Genomic DNA, 24,848 nt, shown 5'->3' with positions numbered 1-24,848 from the left:
TATGTAATTCTCAAAACTTTTGGCCACGACTGTAGAGCTGTGATAAAACTGAGTTTACGAATTAACTGTTTCTGATCTCTAGCATGTCAGATAAGTTTATATTGGGTCAAAACCGCCTTTGACCATACATATAAAAATTCTACATTGATTAATTTTAATTTACTTTATGAATGTATGAGCCTCGTCCCAGTTTATTATAATCTATAGAAACAACAATCACATTCTGCAATAAGAGCAGACCTGTTCTCGAACACTGAGGCCCCCTGAAAGTTCAGTAAATTGCTCAGTCAATAATATTATTGACTGTATTTCGTTACAGGTTAAATGAGATTCATACATTATCTTGAGACTTGCCAGGATGCAATGAGGAAATCCATATAACCATAATTAGATTAATTAAATCATTTAATCAGAATTTATTTTTGTATTATACTATTACTTTATTTAAATTTGTACAAAAATGGTCCTTATTAAAATAAATAAACGAATAGTACTTTTGGAAAATATTGACAACTGTTTTTGCCAATGAATCACCTGAATTCTAAAGTGAAACCAGATTTTTTTTTTCATTATTTCATGTGAAGTTCCTTACATAACTGAAAATAAAAATAAATGTAGGTGCAATTTAGGTCCAATTATCAATCAGGTTGACAAAAGATTAATTTCTTTCGCAAATGTGGCAGACTTCAACCTGTCTTTTACATCACATGGTTGTTGAATCGTGCCCTGCTCAGCTCTTTTTACCTCATTTTTCAAAAAGTCAATCATTACCCATTCTCACTCCAAAGGCATCAAAAACCGAAGCATGGTCAAGCGCCCCTAGCGTCACTTTTATGACGCCAAATGTGCCTCTCGGCGTCGAATATCGACGCACTACGACCTTCATTGCTTTCAGTGGGAAACTTTTGGCGTCAGAATTTCGACGCGAAGACATGAGATGTTTATCGCTATGAAATCACGTTCAAGAAGTCTCATTCAGCACACATCGCGATACTTGCTATCAGTTCCACAGTTTGGGTGAGTAGTCGTATATACGCTCTTTTAATGCCTTTTATAAAATGTATTCTGTCTTCTTTATTAATCAGATTAGCGCCATATGTTTAATCGCTGTATTATATCGGTCATCCGCGGCTGTCTTTGAGCTTCATTGTGTTTAAATAAATGAACACAGCTGCTAATTAGTGTGATTAAACTCTATTTGTCACGTGATGTGCCATAGACCTTCGATCCGTTTTATATTAATTTCAGGTTCAGTGCTCCTCAGTGCTGATGTAAGTTGTATTTGTAGTAAAATCATGGTAATCACGACACTTACAATAGTAGTAAATGAAATGTGAAGTTAAAACACAGTAAACGGGACATTTACCATGTTTTTACCACATTAACTGTAGTTTTACTATAGTATATTAATAATCAATACAACAATACAATAATCACCAAACCAGCTATGTTTGTATCACTGTAATGTTAGTGTTTTTATGTGCTTTTATATGACAGATATCACAGTAATCATATGTTCTGTACCATGCTTTTAATACCTTTTAATGTAAATCCAAAAAAAATAAAACAAATTAAAAATAAATAAATAATTAAAAAATGTATTTTTTCATTTTGCATATCATTCATATCAGTTTATATCTAAATATTATTCTCACAGATCATGATTAACATTCTGTATATAATTCAATTTTATTTTCTCTCCCCTTTTTTATTATTTTTATTTTTAGCTGAAAAGACCTAAAGGAAGCAGTCAGCCCAGTGGTGTTTCTGGAGAGGTATTCCTTCAGAAATGGAGAAGGCAGAAAGCTGCGGAGGCAGACAGTAAGTCTGTGATAGTTTGTCCCTTTTATCAAACATTCCTGCTGTTATCATTTGTACAGCATTTGTTGTTTCTTAAACTGTTGCACTGTCCAAATACCCACACTTGCCATCTTTGCACTTGACCACTTGAGTGAGCATGATGACCATAAGTGTGTGTCGAACTTTTCATGACCTGATGACTGTGTTTCCCAATCCTGATCCTGGAGAACCCCAGCACTGCACGGTTTTGTTGTCTCTCTTATCTGACAAACACACTTTTGAGGCCTTGGAGTCTTCACTGATGAGCTCATGAGTTGAATCAGGTTTGAACAGGGAGACATCTCAAATGTGCAGTGTTGGGGTTCTCCAGGACCAGGATTGGGAGCCACTGCCTTATGGGACACACTTATGTGTTTACAGAGATTTTTAATATCTAACTATCAATATTTCACATACTGTACATTGGACAGCTTTCCGTGACCTCTTGTGAGATCTCGGCCAAAAGTCTGACGATTTATACCAAAACATGATGCATGATGGGATACACTAAGCATTGTATAGTGCTCCGGAGCAGTATTGGAGAGGTTTAGTGTGTGTTAAGGATGCTGTGCTTTGGCATTATTAAGACCGGGGACAGTCTTGTGCACACACTGTAACGTACACACACTCTCAAGTGGCCAAGACTGCAAGTGTGGGTATCTGGACAGGGTCAAAGTCTTAAAAATGAACCCTAAACACAGTCGCACATCACTGTCTTAATAATCCAGTTTAACACTTGTATGATATTGTCTCATCTGACACTATCAAAAGAATTCATATGACTATAGCTTGCTATTAATTACTTGCTTCTAATAATGGATGCATTTAACATTTAATTATACAGCATCTTTACAGAGGCTGCTTTTATGGTCTAAACAAAACCCAGTGTAATGTATAAGTTGATTGTAATGTAATATTTCCTTCCTTTCTGTTTTACAGGATTGTTTGCAGATAACACTGTAGTTCTCCATCATGCAAAAGGACTCACCTCGTTAACTCTTTATCCCCCGCACACACAGAAATGGTCCCTGGATCAGTGATTAGACTTTGCAGTGGTTTGATTTTTGCAGAAGATGTAACTTTGTTTTAATTATAAGCTCATAATGAATACATTACAGAACCAGTGATGAAAACAATAGTTAAAATAGTATTTTTCGTATTGATAAAGCATTGTGTTCTCTTTTTCAAGCTTCATACAGTAAAATTTTTAGACTTTAATTAAGAGTTTTAGTAAAGGAGGTATTCATACACAGTCATCCCCTAGTTCCAGTCATGAAGTGAATTCATGATGTTATTGTCAAAGGTAGCAGGTGTTTGTTTTCCTGAACACTTTCTCTGTCTTCCATTGTTCGGCCAATCAGTGTTTATTTGATGCTGTGCTGATAGAGTTTTATAGATGATATTACATATGGAAGCACATGGGTAGCGATATTCAATTTGCAATGTAATATGCAAAATGACAATGCAATATGTAAAATGGCAATGCATTTCTGTATTTACATTTACATTTTCCAATACATTTGTGCAACGTTTGGTGCAAAATGAAAATGAAAATTAAATTACATAATTTTCATTTGGCATTTCATACACCAGTTTTAATATGTAAAATTAATACTAATTTTAACGCTTTATAAGTTGCAAAATTAAAATGAAAATGTATTACAGAAATGATTAGATATGTATAACATGTTCAAGCAAAAACTGTGGCAAAATTATCATTTAAATGCTATTTTTCTTAAATGCATTAACACTGCAGTCAAGACACTTACGATTGCATTTTCATTCAGTGTCCCGCAATGAATGTAGCAAAATTCAATGTGCACATTGAAAATGCATTCCGAGCCGATCACGTGTCCGCCCCCTCCCGACACGTCAATCACTGCGTGAACAAGGCGGGGCTTGCAGAAGGTCAAGAGACTCAAATCTCAATAAGAGGATTCAAGTGAGAGAACATGGACAAGACCGTTGGTCCGTGTATGTTTTGATCATTTCGGTTTATGGCTTCAATATTTCATTCGCACTTGTGGGCGAAACGCTCCTTTCATCTGATTGGTCGAATTGCTCCACCTTCAGCTCGGTCTTTACATTCTTTCAGGCAGAATAAGAGTCAGTGCGAGTGGAGCACTGTAATGTCTGAAACTACACTCACTGTTAATTAGCATAATATTTGAATCAGATGTAAGTGGGCACATAATTCGTGCTGCTGCGACTTGCAAGAGACCCCGTTAAATTATTTCTAGGTTATAGTATTGTATAAATATTGTCCCACTGATAAAAACAGTGCAAATAGTTCTGTCTCCTTGGATAACAGTGAAGTGGAAATAAATATAGTTAAATTTATGAAATAAAATTAAATAGGATTTTTTTTGGGAAGGTAAGTCTGGCCAGTTAAATTAAATTATTTCTAGGTTATAGTATTGTATTAATATTGTCCCACTGATAAAAACAGTGCAAATAGTTCTGTCTCCTTGGATAACAGTGAAGTGGAAATAAATATAGTTAAATTTATTAAATAAAATTAAATAGGATTTTTTTGGGAAGGTAAGTCTGGCCAGTTATACAGAAATACGAGTCAGACGAGTCTGAAGATCTGAGCTGAATTTGGTGTAACATTAAAGTTCTAGTCAGTGTCAGTTACTCTCATAATAAATAATAATAATAATGTTACCCGTATTTTTCGGTATAAGTTGCATCAGTCCAAAAATACGTAATGACGAGGGAAAAAACATATATAAGTCACATTTATTCAGAACCAAGAGAAAGCATTACCGTCTACAGCCGCGAGAGGGCGGTAGGCTACAGGAGCACTGAGCAGCACAGAGTTAATTTTACTATTTTTATTTCAGAAATGTAACAATATTAATTTTTACAATTATTTATTAATGCCACACACACATACCTAGTGCCTTATGACTTAAAATATGAGAGTGGTAAATGTTACAGACATGGAACTGTTCAGTCTATTATTGATTTTTATTTCCACTTCACTTTTTTCCAAAGAGACAGAACTATTTGCACTGTATTTATCAGTGGGACAATATTCATACACTACTACAACCTAGAAATAATTTGCAGGTCTCAACAGCACGAATTATGTGCCCAGCTACATCTGATTCAAATATTAATCTAATTAACAGTGAGCGGTGGTTTCAGACATTACAGTGCTGCACTCGCACTGACTCTTATTCTGCCTGAAAGAATGGAAAGACCGAGCTGAAGGTGGAGCGATTCGACCAATCAGATGAAAGGAGTGTTTCAGCTCCGCCCACCAGTGCGAATGAAATATTAAAGCCATAAACTGAAATGATCAAAACGTACACGGACCAACGGTCTTGTCCATGTTCTCTCACTTGAATCCTCTTATTGAGATTTGAGTCTCTTGACCTTCTGCAAGCCCCGCCTTGTTCACGCAGTGATTGACGTGTCGGGAGGGGGCGGACACGTGATCGGCTCGGAATGCATTTTCAATGTGCACATTGAATTTTGCTACATTCATTGCGGGACACTGAATGAAAATGCAATCGTAAGTGTCTTGACTGTGAGTGTAAATGCATTTAAGAAAAATAGCATTTAAAAGATAATTTTGCCACAGTTTTTGCTTGAACATGTTAGACATATCTAATCATTTCTGTAATACATTTTCATTTTAATTTTGCAACTTATAAAGCGTTAAAATTAGTTTTCATTTTACATATTAAAACTGGTGTATGAAATGGCAAATGAAAATTATGTAATTTAATTTTAATTTTCATTTTGCACCAAACGTTGCACAAATGTATTGGAAAATGAAAATGTAAATACAGAAATGCATTGTCATTTTACATATTGCATTGTCATTTTGAATATTACATTGCAAATTGAATATCGCTACCCATGTGCTTCCATAATTACACACTTGACATACATGCCATGTCTTCATGGTGTTATTTTGTGAGTTTGAAACATTTACATTGTGTTGTATAACATTTTGGTCAATTTAATTTTTAAGAAAATTTATCTTTTTCCAGTGTTCTCTGAAAGACATACTGTATTTACTGTTTGGTTTTTTAATACAAGCATTTTCATTTTCATACTGAAAATAGTTAACGTTTACAACATAACTGCCTTTTTATTCTTTATGGTGGCAAAAACGAGCTTGGTGACAGAGTAATTTGGGTACGTCTTTAAATGAGTTTGACATATCAATAAATAATGTAAGATCCTTACAAAACTATGCATGTTCATTATGCTTTATGTATTTATTTGTTCATTCATTCATTCATTCATTCATTCATTCATTCATTCATTCATTCATTTATAATTTCTGTTTTTATTCCTAGAGTTCAAGTAGAGAATGGTAAATCACAGAAACACAAATGTGAACAATTGTAACTTTAAAACACAATGTAATATACAATGTAAATTTTAGAAGCACATCATTTGATTAGTAAATATATTTGTCTTTGGTCAAAAAAAAAAAAATCTTAAAAATGTGTCTTATATTTAATGAGAGGAATCTATCTGTTGAATACAACTGCGACTGCTGGGCATGTCCACATCAATATTGCCCCAATTTTTGTCAAGCTGAACAACGGAGGAAGGTGTAGACGTTAATAAAACAGAATCTAATAAGTAGCAAACTTAATCTATTGTTAACCAAATCTATCCCTTCAGCCAAAAAACGAAAGACATCTGTCATAAATTGATAAGGAAATGTGACGCCGCTGCTCAGCTTTGATGTCATTGGCTGTGAATTTTCAGGACAGTCTGTGGTTGGACTATCTTTTAACCCATATTAAACCGCGCATCATGTTAAAAAGTAATGTTTTGCTGCTATCATCACATTAGTAATATATTAAGTCAACAATGAAGTGTTGCTATGTTGCTAAGTGTTGCCTTATGACTTAAAATATGAGAGTGGTAAATGTTACAGACATGGAACTGTTCAGTCTATTATTGATTTTTATTTCCACTTCACTTTTTTCCAAAGAGACAGAACTATTTGCACTGTATTTATCAGTGGGACAATATTCATACAATACTACAACCTAGAAATAATTTGCAGGTCTCAACAGCACGAATTATGTGCCCAGCTACATCTGATTCAAATATTAATCTAATTAACAGTGAGCGGTGGTTTCAGACATTACAGTGCTGCACTCGCACTGACTCTTATTCTGCCTGAAAGAATGGAAAGACCGAGCTGAAGGTGGAGCGATTCGACCAATCAGATGAAAGGAGTGTTTCAGCTCCGCCCACCAGTGCGAATGAAATATTAAAGCCATAAACTGAAATGATCAAAACGTACACGGACCAACGGTCTTGTCCATGTTCTCTCACTTGAATCCTCTTATTGAGATTTGAGTCTCTTGACCTTCTGCAAGCCCCGCCTTGTTCACGCAGTGATTGACGTGTCGGGAGGGGGCGGACACGTGATCGGCTCGGAATGCATTTTCAATGTGCACATTGAATTTTGCTACATTCATTGCGGGACACTGAATGAAAATGCAATCGTAAGTGTCTTGACTGTGAGTGTAAATGCATTTAAGAAAAATAGCATTTAAAAGATAATTTTGCCACAGTTTTTGCTTGAACATGTTAGACATATCTAATCATTTCTGTAATACATTTTCATTTTAATTTTGCAACTTATAAAGCGTTAAAATTAGTTTTCATTTTACATATTAAAACTGGTGTATGAAATGGCAATTATGTAATTTAATTTTAATTTTCATTTTGCACCAAACGTTGCACAAATGTATTGGAAAAAGTAAATGTAAATACAGAAATGCATTGTCATTTTACATATTGCATTGTCATTTTGAATATTACATTGCAAATTGAATATCGCTACCCATGTGCTTCCATAATTACACACTTGACATACATGCCATGTCTTCATGGTGTTATTTTGTGAGTTTGAAACATTTACATTGTGTTGTATAACATTTTGGTCAATTTAATTTTTAAGAAAATTTATCTTTTTCCAGTGTTCTCTGAAAGACATACTGTATTTACTGTTTGGTTTTTTAATACAAGCATTTTCATTTTCATACTGAAAATAGTTAACGTTTACAACATAACTGCCTTTTTATTCTTTATGGTGGCAAAAACGAGCTTGGTGACAGAGTAATTTGGGTACGTCTTTAAATGAGTTTGACATATCAATAAATAATGTAAGATCCTTACAAAACTATGCATGTTCATTATGCTTTATGTATTTATTTGTTCATTCATTCATTCATTCATTCATTTATAATTTCTGTTTTTATTCCTAGAGTTCAAGTAGAGAATGGTAAATCACAGAAACACAAATGTGAACAATTGTAACTTTAAAACACAATGTAATATACAATGTAAATTTTAGAAGCACATCATTTGATTAGTAAATATATTTGTCTTTGGTCAAAAAAAAAAAAATCTTAAAAATGTGTCTTATATTTAATGAGAGGAATCTATCTGTTGAATACAACTGCGACTGCTGGGCATGTCCACATCAATATTGCCCCAATTTTTGTCAAGCTGAACAACGGAGGATCATGTTAAAAAGTAATGTTTTGCTGCTATCATCACATTAGTAATATATTAAGTCAACAATGAAGTGTTGCTATGTTGAGAAAAATGACCTCTTTAGCGAGATCCTATCCCTAACCCTAAGCATAACTTCAATGAACTACAAAAAACAGCCCCCTAGTTTTGCCTTTCCATAGATAGAACGACGGAGGCTTGTGGGTAATGTAGTTAAAAATTTTTATTAACGAAACTAAATAAATTATTTATTTTAAGGAAAACTGGATATCTAAATATGTTATACCTCTATGATATATTTGAGAGGCAGGGTGAAATGTGGTATTTTACAGTGAGCAATATTTAAAATGCCTTTATGCCAGCTTTCCATTTATTTCTGAAAACTGAGTTCAACATTATTTTATCAGCATAGCATAAGTAATAATCCTGCCCATTTTCTCTTTGATATGTTAATTGGACTCTGATTTACAGCCATTTGAACTGTACAGTTTTGGGCTCTTCCGGGGGGGGTGCTACTGGGCCCCTGGGGGTAGAAGGGCAGTAAAACCTACATATATGTATTCTCCTCATCATGGACAACAAACTGAGTTACATTTATATCTGACAGTTTTCACAGTCCTCTGTTTTCTATTCTTACATCATTGCTATTATACCTTTTGACAGGACATTGTGAGGCCATCTGATGAAACATGGAAAAATTATAAAGAAATTATTTAATAATGAAAATAATAGATTATTTCTTTGATTTTTGAAGTAAATTGCAATAAATATAATGGATAAACCTGCAACAACTTGCCTTTATCTATTCCCCACTGTAAAGCAGTAATCAAGGACAATGTATACACATTGTGATACTTCACTATAACACAAGGACAAATTCATGCAGCGCTAAGAATATTTATATATATATATATATATATATATATATATATATATAAACTAATTAGCAAAAATCAGTATAAAAATGTCCTCCTCACCCGCGTATCTTGCTCCTCATGTGCTGGACATCAGTAATGTGCGTGCTCTTGGTTTGAATTCAGTACAAGATCCACGTTGATCATTCCTGCTACATTCTCAGTTATCCCTCAAGTGTTTGTAAAAATAAAGCCCATGGCACCATCTTGTAATACAAAATATTTAATCTCGTAACTCCCTTTATTTCACAAAAAATGTGCATATTTGTTACTAAAATATAAAAAATAACTTTCTGGTGTACTGATGTCCCAGATGTTATTAATCCGATCAAAAATGTGTATGTCTAAAGTAAAAAATAATCCCAATAATTAATATGTAGTTTTTCCAAGTCTAAAATAAACACATATGAACCTACCTAGTAAAATGATGTGTTTACCAAGAATCTTCAGAACACAATATTCACCATTTTCATTTTATTGAAGCATAGACTATAAAGTTGATAAAGTAGCATCAAGACAAATGAGATTCAAGGAAAATAATTATCATCAAAATACATTAACCTCATATATTAATCAGTTCACACAGATGAGTGATGAAATGTCCTTAAAAGTCACACAGTCCCATCCAGTCAGCTGTGATTCAGATCATGTGATACATATAAGACATGTGATACTGTTCCAGAAAATAATGATTCCTTATCATCACATCTAAACTGGTTTCATCTCCCCATCATGATCTTCTTCTCTCGTGTCTGGAAACAGTTTGTGGTTGATATCCAGCACTGATGTGGTGTAGCTTGTTCTCAGCCAGAGGATCTCTCAGTCCTAACATCCCAGACCTGGTCAAAGTGAAACCAACAATCCAGATGAAGTTGTTTAATGGACAGAGAGCTCAGCTTATGTTCTGTGTGATTGTAGCAGGGTGAGCAACTATGACCCTTGTAGTATTGTACACTTACCATTCTTCAAGCTGCTTTAAGACCTTTAGAAAAGCTTTTTCATTGAAGACAATTTACCACATCCTATTCTTTCACTCCTTTCAAGAGCATCACTTGGTCAAAACCCCTCATTTGGCTGATGAGATCATCTGTACAAATTAAAATACTGCAATAAAAATGTCATTCTGCAAGAATTAAGAAAAAGTTACAGAGGCAAAGGACTTGCTCAACTAGCATGTCTAGTTCTCAGAGACTGGAGTTTTTGCCTCTATAATTTATCTATTGTTGCAGTAAATATGTCTTTTTCCTCTAGAATCTTTCTCCAAAGTTCCTGACTTCTCTCACAAATGTGTTTTAGTCTGTGCAGTGTAAGTTCTTGCTTCTAACCAATCAACTATCAATCCACAATTTATAACACAACATTAACAAAACAATGAAATAATGTCAATTGGTGTTTATATCAACTAAACCAATTTCATGACACTTGTCTGCTGTTAAACAGGTGGTGTGTTTTAAAAAACATAAGATTAAAAATGTCCAGTCACACTTTGCTTAACATGCTGTAATTGTAATATTATTATTTTTTAAATCAAGGCTGACATGACCAGTCCCGTAAGAGATCATCATAAAGTGCTGTAACAAATAACACAACATTGCTTCAACACACACATACCAGAGGACTTGTGTTTGTTTGAGCACAAGATGGCCGTCTTCATTATTCATCCTGTGCAAATCATTTCCTTGGTCTTCCTTCTCTTCTGTGAAACAAGATAATCTCTACTTACTCTGTGTGCAATTAATATTGCTCATTAAACATATAATTAAGTTAATTTAAAGTAAGATTCAGATCAGAGCATTTGATGAGTAAATGTTGATTCAAAAAAACTCTAGACAAATGTACCTGGGAAGAGCTGATCATGGCAAGATTCACTGAGACTCAGTATTAGCTTTTTTAGGAAGGTTTGTGAGGGTTGGCTCTTAAAAGAGCTGTTGAGCTCGATATTGTAGACCTGAAAAAGAAGAACAGCATTATCTGCAAACAATCCTGTAAGACAGAAAGGAAAGAAATATTATTAATTACGTGCAACTTGTACATTACACTGGGTTTTGTTTAGACCATAAAAGCAGCCTCTGTAAAGATGCTGTAAAATTAAATGTTAAATGCATCTATTATTAAAAGCAAGTAATTAATAGCAAGCTATAGTCATATGAATTCTTTTGATAGTGTCAGATGAGACACACACTAAACCTCTCCAATACTGCTCCGGAGCACTATACAATGCTTAGTGTATCCCATCATGCATCATGTTTTGGAATAAATCATCAGACTTTTTGCCGAGATCTCACAAGAGGTCACTGAAAGCTGTCCAATGTACAGTATGTGAAATATTGATAATTAATAGATATAAAAAATCTCTGTAAACACATAAGTGTGTCCCATAAGGCAGTGGCTCCCAATCGTAGTCCTGGAGAACCCCAACACTGCACATTTGAGATGTCTCCCTGTTCAAACACACCTGATTCAACTCATGAGCTCATCAGTGAAGACTCCAAGGCCTCAAAAGTGTGTTTGTCAGATAAGAGAGACAACAAAACCATGCAGTGCTGGGGTTCTCCAGGATCAGGATTGGGAAACACAGTCATCAGGTCATGAAAAGTTCGACACACACTTATGGTCATCATGCTCACTCAAGTGGTCAAGTGCAAAGATGGCAAGTGTGGGTATTTGGACAGTGCAACAGTTTAAGAAACAACAAATGCTGTACAAATGATAACAGCAGGAATGTTTGATAAAAGGGACAAACTATCACAGACTTACTGTCTGCCTCCGCAGCTTTCTGCCTTCTCCATTTCTGAAGGAATACCTCTCCAGAAACACCACTGGGCTGACTGCTTCCTTTAGGTCTTTTCAGCTAAAATAAAAATAATAAAAAAGGGGAGAGAAAATAAAATTGAATTATATACAGAATGTTAATCATGATCTGTGAGCATAATATTTAGATATAAACTGATATGAATGAACTGCAAGATGAAAAAATACATTTTTTAATTATTTATTTATTTTTAATTTGTTTTTGTTTTTTTGGATTTACATTAAAAGGTATTAAAAGCATGGTACAGAACATATGATTACTGTGATATCTGTCATATAAAAGCACATAAAAACACTAACATTACAGTGATACAAACATAGCTGGTTTGGTGATTATTGTATTGTTGTATTGATTATTTATATACCATAGTAAAACTACAGTTATAGTTACTAATGTCCCGTTTACTGTGTTTTAACTTCACATTTCATTTATTACAATTGTAAGTGTCGTGATTAACATGATTTTACTACAAATACAACTTACATCGTTGAACCTGAAATTAATATAAAACGGATGAAGGCACGTCTATGGCACGTGTCTATGGCACATCACGTGACAGATAGAGTTTAATCACACTAATTAGCAGCTGTGTTCATTTATTTAAACACAATGAAGCTCAAAGACAGCCGCGGATGACCGATATAATACAGCGATTAAACATATGGCGCTAATCTGATTAATAAAGAAGACAGAATACATTTTAGAAAAGGCATTAAAAGAGCGTATATACGACTACTCACCCAAACTGTGGAACTGATAGCAAGTATCGCGATGTGTGCTGAATGAGACTTCTTGAACGTGATTTCATAGCGATAAACATCTCATGTCCTCGCGTCGAAATTCTGACGCCAAAAGTTGAGCAGTAAATGAAGTTCAGAAATGGGCAGTTCAATGGGGATTTAGGATATCAGCAGAGAAAACAAAAGTTATGTTCTTTTCTAGGGGGAGTATAAGACCGGAATTTAAGATTAGCTTGTCAGGAAAAGAGCTGGAAAGAGTAGAGCTTTTTAAGTACTTGGGTGTATGGTTTGACAAGAAGTTGACATGGGCCTTCCATATCCAGAATATTGTTGATAAATGTAAGAAAATTCTAAATTTGATGAGGTGCTTGTGTGGGGTTGAGTGGGGTGCGTCTGGTGCAGCTTTGACAACAATTTACACTGGTTTAATGAGGTCAGCATTCGATTATGGGAGTGTAGCATATGGATCAGCCTCCAAGTCATTGTTATATAAACTGGATGTAATGCAAAACCAAGCCTTGAGAATTTGCAGTGGAGCAGTCAAGTCCTCTCCGGTGGCAGCCATCCAAGTGGAGGTGGGGGAGATGCCCTTGAATTTAAGAAGAGATCAACTGGCCCTAGTGTACTGGGCTAATCTTTAAGGTCATAGAGAGGATCATATTGCTCACATAACCCTAAGAAATTGTCAAGAGCGATTAAATAAAAAAGTAAAAAGCTTTGGGTGGGGTATTGAACAAAAAGTTGAGTGTATGGGTTTAAGTGCTCTTAATATCTGTATGACAGTACCATACTCTACAGTTCCCCCGTGGACCTTTGAGGAATTAAAAGGGCTGCTGGAGGAAAAGCAGGTATGTGGAGTAGATAAGGGGATAGTTAATAGATATATAACAGAAAACTACAGAAATGACAGGATTATTTTTACAGATGCATCTAAAAGATCAGATAAAAGAGTGGGAGTGGCTTATGTGGTGCCTGAGCTGGGTTTGGCTGTAGGAAATAGGCTAAGTGATGATTTGGCAGTATATACGGCAGAGCTTGTAGCTATATGGTTTGCCCTGTTATGGGTAGAAAGTAATGGGGGGAATAGACAATCTGTCATAGCTTCTAATTCCAGTTCTTCTATTTTAAGTATCAAGAATTCCCATTCAGGGTCCAGGAAAGACATTCTGCTTGAAGTATTGCAGTTAGTGAGTGGGTTGCAAAAGGCGGGCAGGGGCGTAGCACCAAATTCTGGGCCCTGTATACTCTCAATGTCAGTGGGCCCCCTACACATGCCATTGTACGATGCGGGTTAGCAAAATGAAAATTCAATTTTGAGTGATTTTTTTTTTTCTTAATTATTTAAATATAAACAAGTATAAATAGTGTTTAAATCTATAATCAAATCAGATTATAGTAATGACTGGTTCTTTCATTCACCACCTGAATTGATGCATTTGGCCTACTTGTGCTCAAATACCTTTAAACCTTAGGCTACATCGGGTTCGTTTGTGTACTAACATTTTGATCCATGATACTGATGCAAGTTTTAAATTAAAAACATTTATTTTTGAACAGGAGAACACGAGACAACTGTACCCTCAGAAACCAATCAAATAAGCTAAGCCTGCCATAATGAAAAAAAAATGTCAACTATAAAGGAATAACTTTTCAGTTTTGTAAATTCCCATTAATTCCCTTATATTCCTGTTAACTCCCATGGAAATTTTCCAACTTTGAAAATTCCCAGAATTTTGCAACCCTATTCATTGGCTTTGATAACATCACGAATTTATTGAGCATTGACTATAGCTTTTAAGCACCGCACTGTTTGTTTCTGAAACTGGTTAATGTTGGCAACCTGACGTTAGGCCTGGCCCATAATTTACTTACAGCAACAAGCAGCCTGGTTGACAAACTAAGCTAAAGATTTAACATTAGCATACATACATTGGACTGCATAACAAGCAAACTCAGTTCACCTTTTGGAAAGAAAGCAGTCATCAGCTGCTTCCCCTCATTCTGCCTCCTTTCTTTTTCCTTCCTGTCTTTCATTTTTTTGAAAGCCCGATTTGGGCTTTTTTTTGCGCAGCATGATCAGGCTCCCAGGCTCTAGACCGCTCAAGACTCACTGCGTTACTTGTTTGCCGCCGGCTGCCGTCTATGGTCGGACTAAACCATTTTCTCTCAGTTGGTGTTATCAATATATTTTGAAATGAATAATGACATCAATTGGAGGGCCCAATTAATTCGAATTAGGCTACAAAAAAAATAAAAAAATATACAAAAAAAATTTTTTTTATGGGATTTCAAAGGGCCCTCTCCCTAGACGGGGCCCTGGGTAGTCAGGTCCACTTTTCCCCCTACTACCACGCCCATGAAGGCGGGTAAAATGTTTTCCTTCTTATGGGTTCCAGCACACATAGGGGTGGAGGGGAATGAGCTGGCTGATGTATGGGCCAAAAGAGCAGCAGATAAAGATATCATTGATGTTGACATAAAACACAGTAAAGCAGAAGTTAAAAGTATTATTAAAACAAGAACTTTTGAAATATGGCAGCGCTGTTGGGAAAATGAATCAAGTGGGAGACATCTTTTTAACTTACAGTCTAAAGTAGGCCTAAATAAGAATGCAGGGTCAGGTAGAACTAGACATGAAGAAGTGGTGTTGTCCAGGTTGAGGATTGGGCACACCAGACTTAACAGTAAATTATTTTTAATGAAAAAGCATGGTGATGGTATCTGTGAGTATTGTCTTGGAAATAACTCAGAAACTGTAGAGCATGTATTGTTTTATTGTCAGAAATATAAGAATGAGAGGGAAAGGTTTATTGAGCAAGTAGAAGCCAATGAAATTATATTTAATTATAGAAATATTTTACATAGAAGTTCTGATAAGATGTGTCAAATTTTGTTTTCTTTTTTAAAGAATACAGGGCTTTTAAAAAGAATTTAAAAGTATAGAGATAATATAAGTTGTGGGTATACTCCAGTCCAGAGGTGGCGGTAATACAACAACAAGTTGTCAACCGCCAGGAAAAATAGAAGAAGAAGAAGAAGAAGACGCCAAAAGTTTCCCACTGAAAGCAATGAAGGTCGTAGTGCGTCGATATTCGACGCCGAGAGGCACATTTGGCGTCATAAAAGTGACGCTAGGGGCACTTGACCATGCTTCGGTTTTTGACGCCTTTGGAGTGAGAATGGGTTGTTATATATCAGCAAATATGACCATGTCTCTCAGATAATTTAAATTAAAAGATCTAAGGATGTGAGCCAAAAAAGAAGCCATACCATCATGTTACAGCAAGGTAATGAGATTTTCACACATTAAGAAGTTTTAAATCTACTGTGGTGATTATCTTGTCTGTATTTTGTCAAACGTTTCATTGTCTCTGCTCATTTATTTATTTATTTGGTTCCTCTGTGGCCTCAAATTGCTAATAAAACAATTCAAATGTATTGTTCAGTACTATTCATACATTTAAAAGACATACAAACAGTCTGAACAGCTGTTATCTGTAGGCGAAACAAAACATAATAATTATGAATAGATGTACTGTCATGTAACAGAAAAACACAAAGATCCCACTTACACCTACAGCTTTTTACTGTTCTTCAACTGTGATAGGCCCCACCTCTTCAAAACTACATACAAAATGATGTAAGAGACACAGGATTGGAAAAAAGAGAGTGAAGAGCAAGAAGAAATGAGGCAGAGGCGAAGAAGAATTCACAGAAGAAAGAAACTGAGGGACACCTAAAGATCACCTGGAGAAGATGCTCTGTGGGAGCACAGTAAACAAACTTCATAAAAGGTATGTTTCAATTTAGTCTATCCGGGTGCTGCTTTGTGAATAGAGGAACTAATGACAGTGGCAGAGTAAAAAGCTAGAAAAGTCAACCTGACTAACATACTGTCACTGTATTTTATCGTAAAAAGAACAAGGAATCTTAAAATCTTTGAACTTCCTATTTATTAAAGGATCCTTTAAAATGTCAACCCTGAAAATAACAACAACAAATGTTTATTGCAATATATTTCATATATGGGTCAAAGAGGAAAAGGTGTTTCAAGAATCAACAAAATTGTAATACAGTAATAATATTGATACATTAATAGTGTAATTTAACTGTAACTGGGATTTATGTTTTTCTGATACATTTTTTCCCCTATAATTTACAGAAGAAACCCACTAAATTTCATTAACAATATTTATATACCAAAAAAAAATCTTGTTAAATATATTTAAAACAAGAATCATTTGCTGGCAAATTAAAAGACTTTATTTAAGGATCAAAGTGCAGCCCTCAAATACTAATCAACTTTCATTTTTAAATCTTTATTCTTTGCCAATGTCCTTCAAACCAATAGGTTTTACCCACGAGTGTTTGCAAAGAAGTGAAAATAATTTAAATTATTATAAAAAAAATAGTATGATCACATATTATTTTATGTATTTAAATAAGTACAGATCAGAATAAGTTTATTGTTGAATCATCACTAAATTCATTGCATTCATTACGATGAATGACCTTTTTTTTTCAGTTCGTTTTGCCAAAGAGGGAAATAATACTGTCATTGTGCCCATAATTGCAATGTTTTAGTATTAGTCTGTATCATTAAATTAGTTTTAATAATATAAGAGTAAATGACGGCAGAAGTAGATGCTGAAAACTAAAAAGCATTTTATTCTACTGTTCTGAAGATCTCTGCCATGCTAGCTTAGCTTGTCACTTTGTTTTTGATTTGCTCTGCCCAAAAAATTGCTGCTTAAAGGTAGTACTTTCTTTTTGCCAACATATATAAAGGACAATTATTAGGCTGAATATTTTAAGTGGAGAATCCCCTCAAATGGCCTCTACTGGACATGTGACATACTGTAGTGAGGATACTCTCTGTTCAGAAATATTGATAAGCTATTGTTCTCTATCATTATAGATATTGTTCTTGGTGTGAATGGGTTTTTAAAAGTGCAACCCAAACTACTGGGTCTGCATTTACTTTATTTGCTTTTTGGCTTTTGACAGTGCTTAGCAGCTCTTTTTGGTTCGTGGGCATCTAAAATAATAACACAAACTAAACAATGCAAAAATGCATTCAAATATTAATATATATTAATAAGTTTAACACATTTGTCAGTGCTAAATATTCCTTATTTATCTGTAATATAAATAAGATTCTAAAATTTTTATTTATTCAGTGATAGTCTCATTCAGTGTAATGGATTCAATTCAATTCAATTCAAGTTTATTTGTATAGCGCTTTTTACAATACAAATCGTTACAAAGCAACTTTACAGAAAATTATGTTTCTACAATATTTAATAGTAGCTAGTAGTTTGTGCACGTTTGACAGGATTTTAGAAAAATAAAAAAATAATAATAATACTAATACTAATAATAATGGATGACAATGTGGTGTATGTAACGTTTCTGACAAGTCGTGCAGATCCATGTGCAGGCTTTTATTAGACAGAGACGTTGTCATAACAGGCATGGGTCAAATACTGGCAAACAGGTATATAGAGGGCAAGACACAAGAATAATCCTAGGGCAAGTGTGGGTCTTTGATGAGCGAACAATATCCAGAGGGGTAAACAAGAGGGGTAATCCAGTAACCAGAGCAAACGGGTCAAAACACAAGAAAGAGGGCAGGGCAAAGAAAAGATTTGACTATGGAAACTATACTGAAACCAGACTATGAAAACAAGAAACTAAGAAAAGACTTTGAAAACAAGAAACGTACTCGGTTACAAACGTTAACTCGGTTCCCTGATATACAGAACGAGTACTGTGTATGGGGAAAAGCTCCTTTTTTCCTCGATACTGAAGCCTTTTTTCAATAACGCAGTGCATCTGCACTGCCATTGGTTTAATCTGTAAACTTTTTAAACCAATGACAGCGCTGCAAGCCTGTGGTGATGCAGTGCGCCAAAGCCCGCCAAAATGGGCGGGGCGAATGGCTATATAAGCAGGCAAATCGCCAGAGGAAATCAGGTCATGCGACTGAAGCGACGACACTGAAGCCGCAGCCTCGAGGCACGGCATATAACGCAGTACTTGTTCCATATCTCAGGGAACCGAGGTTACGTTCGTAACCGAGTACGTTCCCTTTCGATACTTCACTCATACTGCATATGGGGAACGAATTCAACCGCGCCGTACCACAGTAGGGAACGACCAGACTTATCTTGAACACCTTAGGGTCCAGAGGATAAGTGAGAGGGCTGTAGCCGTCGAACCCTTGACGCTACACTGCTAGAGGGAGCTAGCTCCCTGGAGGTGCCATGATGACGGAGTCTGATAGAGGCCGTCGTATCAAACTGAAAGGACCCGAGCGTGCAAGGTCGGGATGTCCTGGTTATAGAACCTGACAAAAGTGGACGGCGAGGACCAGAAAAAGCTGGTAAGATTGCCTGAACGTCTGTGACCACTCAGTGTATATCCTCAAAGCCCTCACTGGGCAGAGTAAATCCAGCTCTCGCTCACCTGACAATGGAGGCAGAGCTGAGAGGGAAATTACCTGTGCTCTGAACAGTGTCGAGAGCAGTTTAGGGACGTAGCCATGCCTGGGTTTTAAAATGACCTTTGAGTCATTGGGCCCAAACTCAAGGCATGCAGGGCTCACCGAGAGGGCCAGCAAATCACCAACATGCTTGACCGATGCTAGAGTAAGTAGCAGAGCAGTTTTGAGCGTTAGGAGCTGAACGTCAGCTGACCGTAGCAGTTCAAAGGGAGGTCCTTTGAGTGCTCCAAAGACTCTGTGAAGGTCCCAAGTGGGAACGGTGAGAGGACGCGGGGGCTTCAACAGCCTAGAACCTCTGAGGAAATGCACAATGAGGCTGTTTCGACCCACTGATTGGAGCGATAGGAGCTTGAAATGCTGCGACGGCTGCTATGTACACCTTGAGCGTGGAAGGGGTGAGACCCTTGTCTAGACGCTCTTGGAGAAATGACAGTATCTGAGATACGACACACTTAACAGGGTCTTTGTTTCGCGCTGAGCACCAGTAAACGGAGACTGACCATTTCTGGGCATAGAGGCGTCTTGTAGACAGGGCTCTCGCCTGAGCAATGGTGTGTAGCACGTCCCTGGGGAGGCTTAGAGGCTCCCATCGAGGGACCATACATGCAGAGCCCAGAGTTCTGGCTGTGGATGCCAGATTGTCCTGTTCACTTATTTTTCAAAACATCTAACAATTGTTCTAAACATCTAACAATCACAAAAGTGATTTTTGGCATTTCACTGAATGAAATGTGTTTTTGTAACTTTAGATACCACAAAAGGTGTAATTATAAAATTTTTAAGAGCAATAAATTCACTTTTTTGCAGCACTGCACTGTCTTCAGGGTGCCATCTGATGATGTCACAGACTGTCGAATGACTGTCAGTTTTTTATATGATTTCAGAGTGGCTTCTTTTTCATGTTACACTGAATGATTTCTGATAAACTGCATTTCCGGTACGGAAGTCCCCTGGTTATAACTGATAAGACATAGTCCTTTTAATATAACACAGCCAAAACTTATTTGAAAATGGCCAAAAAAAAAAACTTAATGTTTTAACCTGGTATTTCATATGTTTATTTAAAGATGTAATGGCAAAATCAAAGTCCAGATCATTACACTGAATGACATATATAACACTTAGGAACAGTATTTCCCCCATATTTTGACGTTTTATTTTCACAAAATGTATTTGAAATATGAAAGTATCACTTTATACACAAACACACACACACACACACACACACACACACACACACACACACACATACACATTACAATACATATATATATTAAAATAAAAGAGATAATTTAAAATCATATTTTATAGTATTACTCTCAAATATGGTACAAAAAAGATTTATATGTCTGAAATTCCCTTTTTACAGTAACAAGATACTGATCAACTAAAATAAGAAGTAAGTAAGAAGGACTTAAGAATATCCTCACTGATCTCTTAATAATAATAATAAAAGAGAAGAAGAATCAAGGCAGACAAAAATCAAGGCTCAAAGGTGCCATGAAATACCACAAAAGTTGTCGCTTTTTGCTCTTGTTTCAATATTGATTGTTAAAGTTATTAGTGAACAATGACTACATTTTAGTCTGTTCCTCAGGCAAAGCTATTGTTTGACCTCATATGACAGGAATATATCTTGTGTGCTCCGATAAATAAATAAATTCATACAGGTTTGCAATAACATGGGGATTACAGTTTCTGCCCTAAATAAATTGTTTTCTGTGAAACAAAAGATGCTATTTGTAACATCATGCTGGAGAACATGAACATCAGTTTTTACACAAAATGAAATAATTTATCCTTACGATCACTGTATTTTTCTGTGTTTCAGGAGGTTTCCTCTGAAGACCCATCCTTAAGTCTTAGATGAGTAAACACCTGTGTCATTACATTATAATTCAAATAAAAACCGATTGCTCACTTTTCTTCTAAGACTGCCTTTCATCTTCCCACAGCCCTTTCCATGTTTCTAAGTAAATGTTGTTGTTGCAGAGAGATTGTGGGGCAGGCACTGACATGCTCGTGTTCCCAATCGTAATCTACTTTTTTCAAGGTACAATGAGAACCATTACCATTCCTGAATGAAACTCTAGTAGGTTTACATCATCAACACCAAGATTTTCCTGAGGAATAATAACTGACAACTTTGACATGAATGGATGATGTAGGATAAACGAACGGTAGACATCGCACAGTCATCATTTCTGCTTAAACACCAATTGTTATGTAAGTGTGAAATACATTCCTGTTTAACACACTGTGAAACCAAATGAATCTAAATCTGAGCACATTTATAAAGCAATATGCTAGTTTAGACACTGTAAACTACTGTTATATTGATTAGAGAATGAGTGAACTTGATAAACTATGGTTCAGATTTCACTACATTTTGGCAAGACTTGTTCCTTACTGCTCTTTTTTGATAACAAGATAAAACAAAATGCAGACAAATGCTGTTACTCAAAACACTTATACGATCATCCATGCACATGCCTAAACAGAGAAAAACATTTAACATACCTTGTCTTGGATGTAAAGTGTTATGTTTCACAGACAGTCTAACAGACTTAAGAGACTAAGGCGGTTCATTACAGTAAATGACGTTGGGTAAAAATGAAAGAATGTTATTGCAACATGCAGCAAGTGGCCATTACTTTCCACACATTCATGCAGCTCCTTTAATTTTAAAGTATGTCTCTTGGCAGCCTAATATGTTTTCTTTCTTTTTTTCATCAATCTTTGGCAGATACCATATTCTTTGGAATACCACTCCTTTCAAATTCCAAAACAGATGTCTTATTACAAAGGGAATTTTTATGCAAACAAATCATGCTAAGTTTTAAATCTCAAAAAGCTGCAGTTTTAACCATGATGTTTTATACCCACTGTACTAATGTTTCATAGTATTTTACAGTATTTTACTTTTTACTGTATTTTATTTGCAAATAAATTCGGACTTGTTGAGCATAAGAGACATCTTTCACAAATTTTCCAAAAAGTTAAAACAATTGGCAGATCCCAAACTCTCAGAAAAAGCTACGAAAGCTGACACAGGGGCGGTACCTGTTCCAAATTTACACTTTTATAACTTTTAGGTACTAATATGGACCTTTTACATACAAAGGCATACCTTTTTAAAAGGTACCATCAAAGTGACTGCTTTTGTACCTTTTTTCTGAGTGTGGATGCAATACAACACCTGGCTGAAGGTCCTACAGATGTTCATCTTCAAGATAAAACACACACTGACACACACATAATAAAAGTTTCATTGATATGCTTCATTGCAGAAGGTTGTAATAATATATGTTAATATTCTTTCTCTTTTTTGTGACAGCAATGACTTCCTCATTCCCTCCTAATTCCACCCTCAGCCCATCATCCACCTCAGAGCTCCACTGCCCTCTTCTGCAAACAATGAGCTCTCACACCTTAAACAAAGACACTGGTGTGAACTTGGCAGTGGTGAGCATCCACGGTGTGGTATCCACTCTGGGGATTCTGGAAAACGGACTGGTGCTGTGGGTGCTTGGTTTCCGTCTTCGTCGCAAGACGGTTGCTGCAGTATGGGTCCTCAATCTGGCATTGTCGGACTTCCTAACCACACTAACCTTGCCGCTTTTCACTCATTACCTATTGATGAACCACAGCTGGGAGTTGGGCAGCGCTTTGTGTGCAGCCCAGGCCTCCATTTTTTTCCTCAACATGTTTGTCTCTGCCTTCCTACTGGCTGTGATATCATTGGACCGTTGTTTGTTGGTGACTAAGCCGGTTTGGACTCAGAACAATCGTACAGTGTCGGCAGCATGGAAGATCTGTGGTCTAGGATGGGCTTGGGCGGCGGTTAACGCACTTCCGTATTTCATGTTCCGTTCTGTTGTGGAAAAGAAGGATGGCCGCAAACTCTGCTATCACAATTTTGCACTCTATTCCTCCTCAAACACACTGCACAGAGACTGTAAGGTGCGTCAGGCAGCGACAGCAGTGTCCAAAGTCTTGCTGGCATTTGTCGTACCTCTGATTGTCATCGCCATCAGTTACACTTCCATTTTTCTTGAACTGCAAGCTCGCAGAAAGAGGCTTGAGAGTCGACGACAGGGTGCGGGAAATGGCAAACTGAGATCCTTGAAATTCTTCCGCAGTCTATCTTCATCAGGCAGACAAAACAGCGTTCGACTCTCTGAGAGTTTCATGAAGATGGTCGCCTCAGTGATTGCAACCTTTATTCTCTGCTGGGTGCCCTACCACGTCTTCTGCTTGCTGGAGGTGACGGCTCAGTACAAGACAGAGATTGTGGAGCTTGTGGAGGTGTACCTACCTGTCTTGACAACCTTCTCCTTCTTAAACTCTGTATTGAACCCAATTATCTACACTTTTAGCTGTCCAAACTTCTGCACTCGCATCCGCCAAAGTTTGGGGGCTCTTTTCGATGGGCTGGTGGAGGAAGCTGGACCCATAATATGGGTTACAGAAAGGATGAGGAAGAAAGATTCATTATTCCTCTCTTCACCCAGCTCTCCCACCCCCACCAGAGCCACTCACATTCAGAATGGCATGCAGGACTCCATCAACCTCACTGGCCTAAAAAACTGCCCCACAAATGAGGGAGAGAGGGATGACAAAATGTGACTTTATCATGTGGAACATCATATCCTGGAATTGATGACTAATGTTTCTGAGTGAACTACAGTCTACAAACCAGATGTCACAATCATGGGATGGCCTTATAAGCTTTTATCTTTTCTGCATCTCTTTGCTTCACTGGCTTTAGTCATGCTGGATTACCCCTGAGGTTTTCCCTGCCACTGGTAAACACAAATTAACTCAAAACCAAAGCCCCTCAAACACACATGACCCATATTCCTGTTTCTGTTCTCTTGCATTGTTTAGATTACTGACTACATACATATATAACTCAGCAACAGGGTCTTTATTGAAAAGGTTTTTTTTTCATGCTTGTTCAATGAACCATAGTAATTTTTGCTCATGCAACTGTGGAGTAGTCCTTAACAGTTTACAGTCGGTAGTCAATTACTGACACAGTTACTTAGGATAATAAAGAGACCTTTCTACTGACTCTCAAAATCCAGAAACAAGATGCCCATGGTCCCTGATGATCACCTGTGTGAACATGCCATTGTCCTTGCAGGGTCAAAGTATCAAAATGTAACCAGGTTTCCCCCCAGAACTTGCAAGTTCCTGGGTGAAAGAGTGGGGTAACATCTCACGCTGAAGTGCTTAAAGCAGCTGGTGACCACACAAGATATTTACTGCTACTTTTGTTCTGGTACTAATTTTTCCATTTCTGTTCATCAAATGCCTGCAAAGTATGTTGGGTTTGTGCTTTATCTTAATACAAATATTTGCACACTTAGAAATTAGATGGAAAGCATTTAAATGCAATATGTTTGCTGAGTTAATACTAATATTAATGCTAATTTTAACCCAGGCCACACATATGCAGATAACATTAAATTGTTATTACAAATTACATTATCAGTATAACAACTTAAGTATATATATATATATAT

General features: G+C 36.3%; 3 protein-coding genes across 3 annotated transcripts in view; 1 reads left to right on the top strand and 2 right to left on the bottom strand.

The window, feature by feature from the left end:
• Window positions 1-21,892, bottom strand: part of LOC132143857 (von Willebrand factor A domain-containing protein 7-like) — a 33,183-nt gene extending 11,291 nt beyond the window's left edge. The window contains exon 1 of the mRNA XM_059554447.1: window positions 21,838-21,892. The gene's annotated coding sequence lies outside the window, so the exon portion shown is untranslated. The remainder of the gene's footprint in view (window positions 1-21,837) is intronic.
• LOC132143858 (von Willebrand factor A domain-containing protein 7-like) overlaps window positions 1-21,910 on the bottom strand; it is a 121,683-nt gene extending 99,773 nt beyond the window's left edge. The window contains exon 1 of the mRNA XM_059554448.1: window positions 21,827-21,910. The gene's annotated coding sequence lies outside the window, so the exon portion shown is untranslated. The remainder of the gene's footprint in view (window positions 1-21,826) is intronic.
• On the top strand, window positions 20,793-24,836 carry LOC132143860 (prostaglandin D2 receptor 2). Its single transcript, XM_059554449.1, has 2 exons — window positions 20,793-21,543; window positions 22,655-24,836. Exon 2 carries the CDS (start codon window positions 22,657-22,659, stop codon window positions 23,944-23,946), a length of 1,290 nt encoding a protein of 429 aa, XP_059410432.1. The 5' UTR covers window positions 20,793-21,543; window positions 22,655-22,656; the 3' UTR covers window positions 23,947-24,836.
• Window positions 24,837-24,848: the final 12 nt, after the last annotated feature.

Source organism: Carassius carassius, chromosome 7 (genome assembly GCF_963082965.1).
Source record: "Carassius carassius chromosome 7, fCarCar2.1, whole genome shotgun sequence".
NCBI classification, from domain to species: Eukaryota; Metazoa; Chordata; class Actinopteri; order Cypriniformes; family Cyprinidae; genus Carassius; species Carassius carassius.
This window is presented reverse-complemented; position numbering and strand designations above follow the sequence as displayed.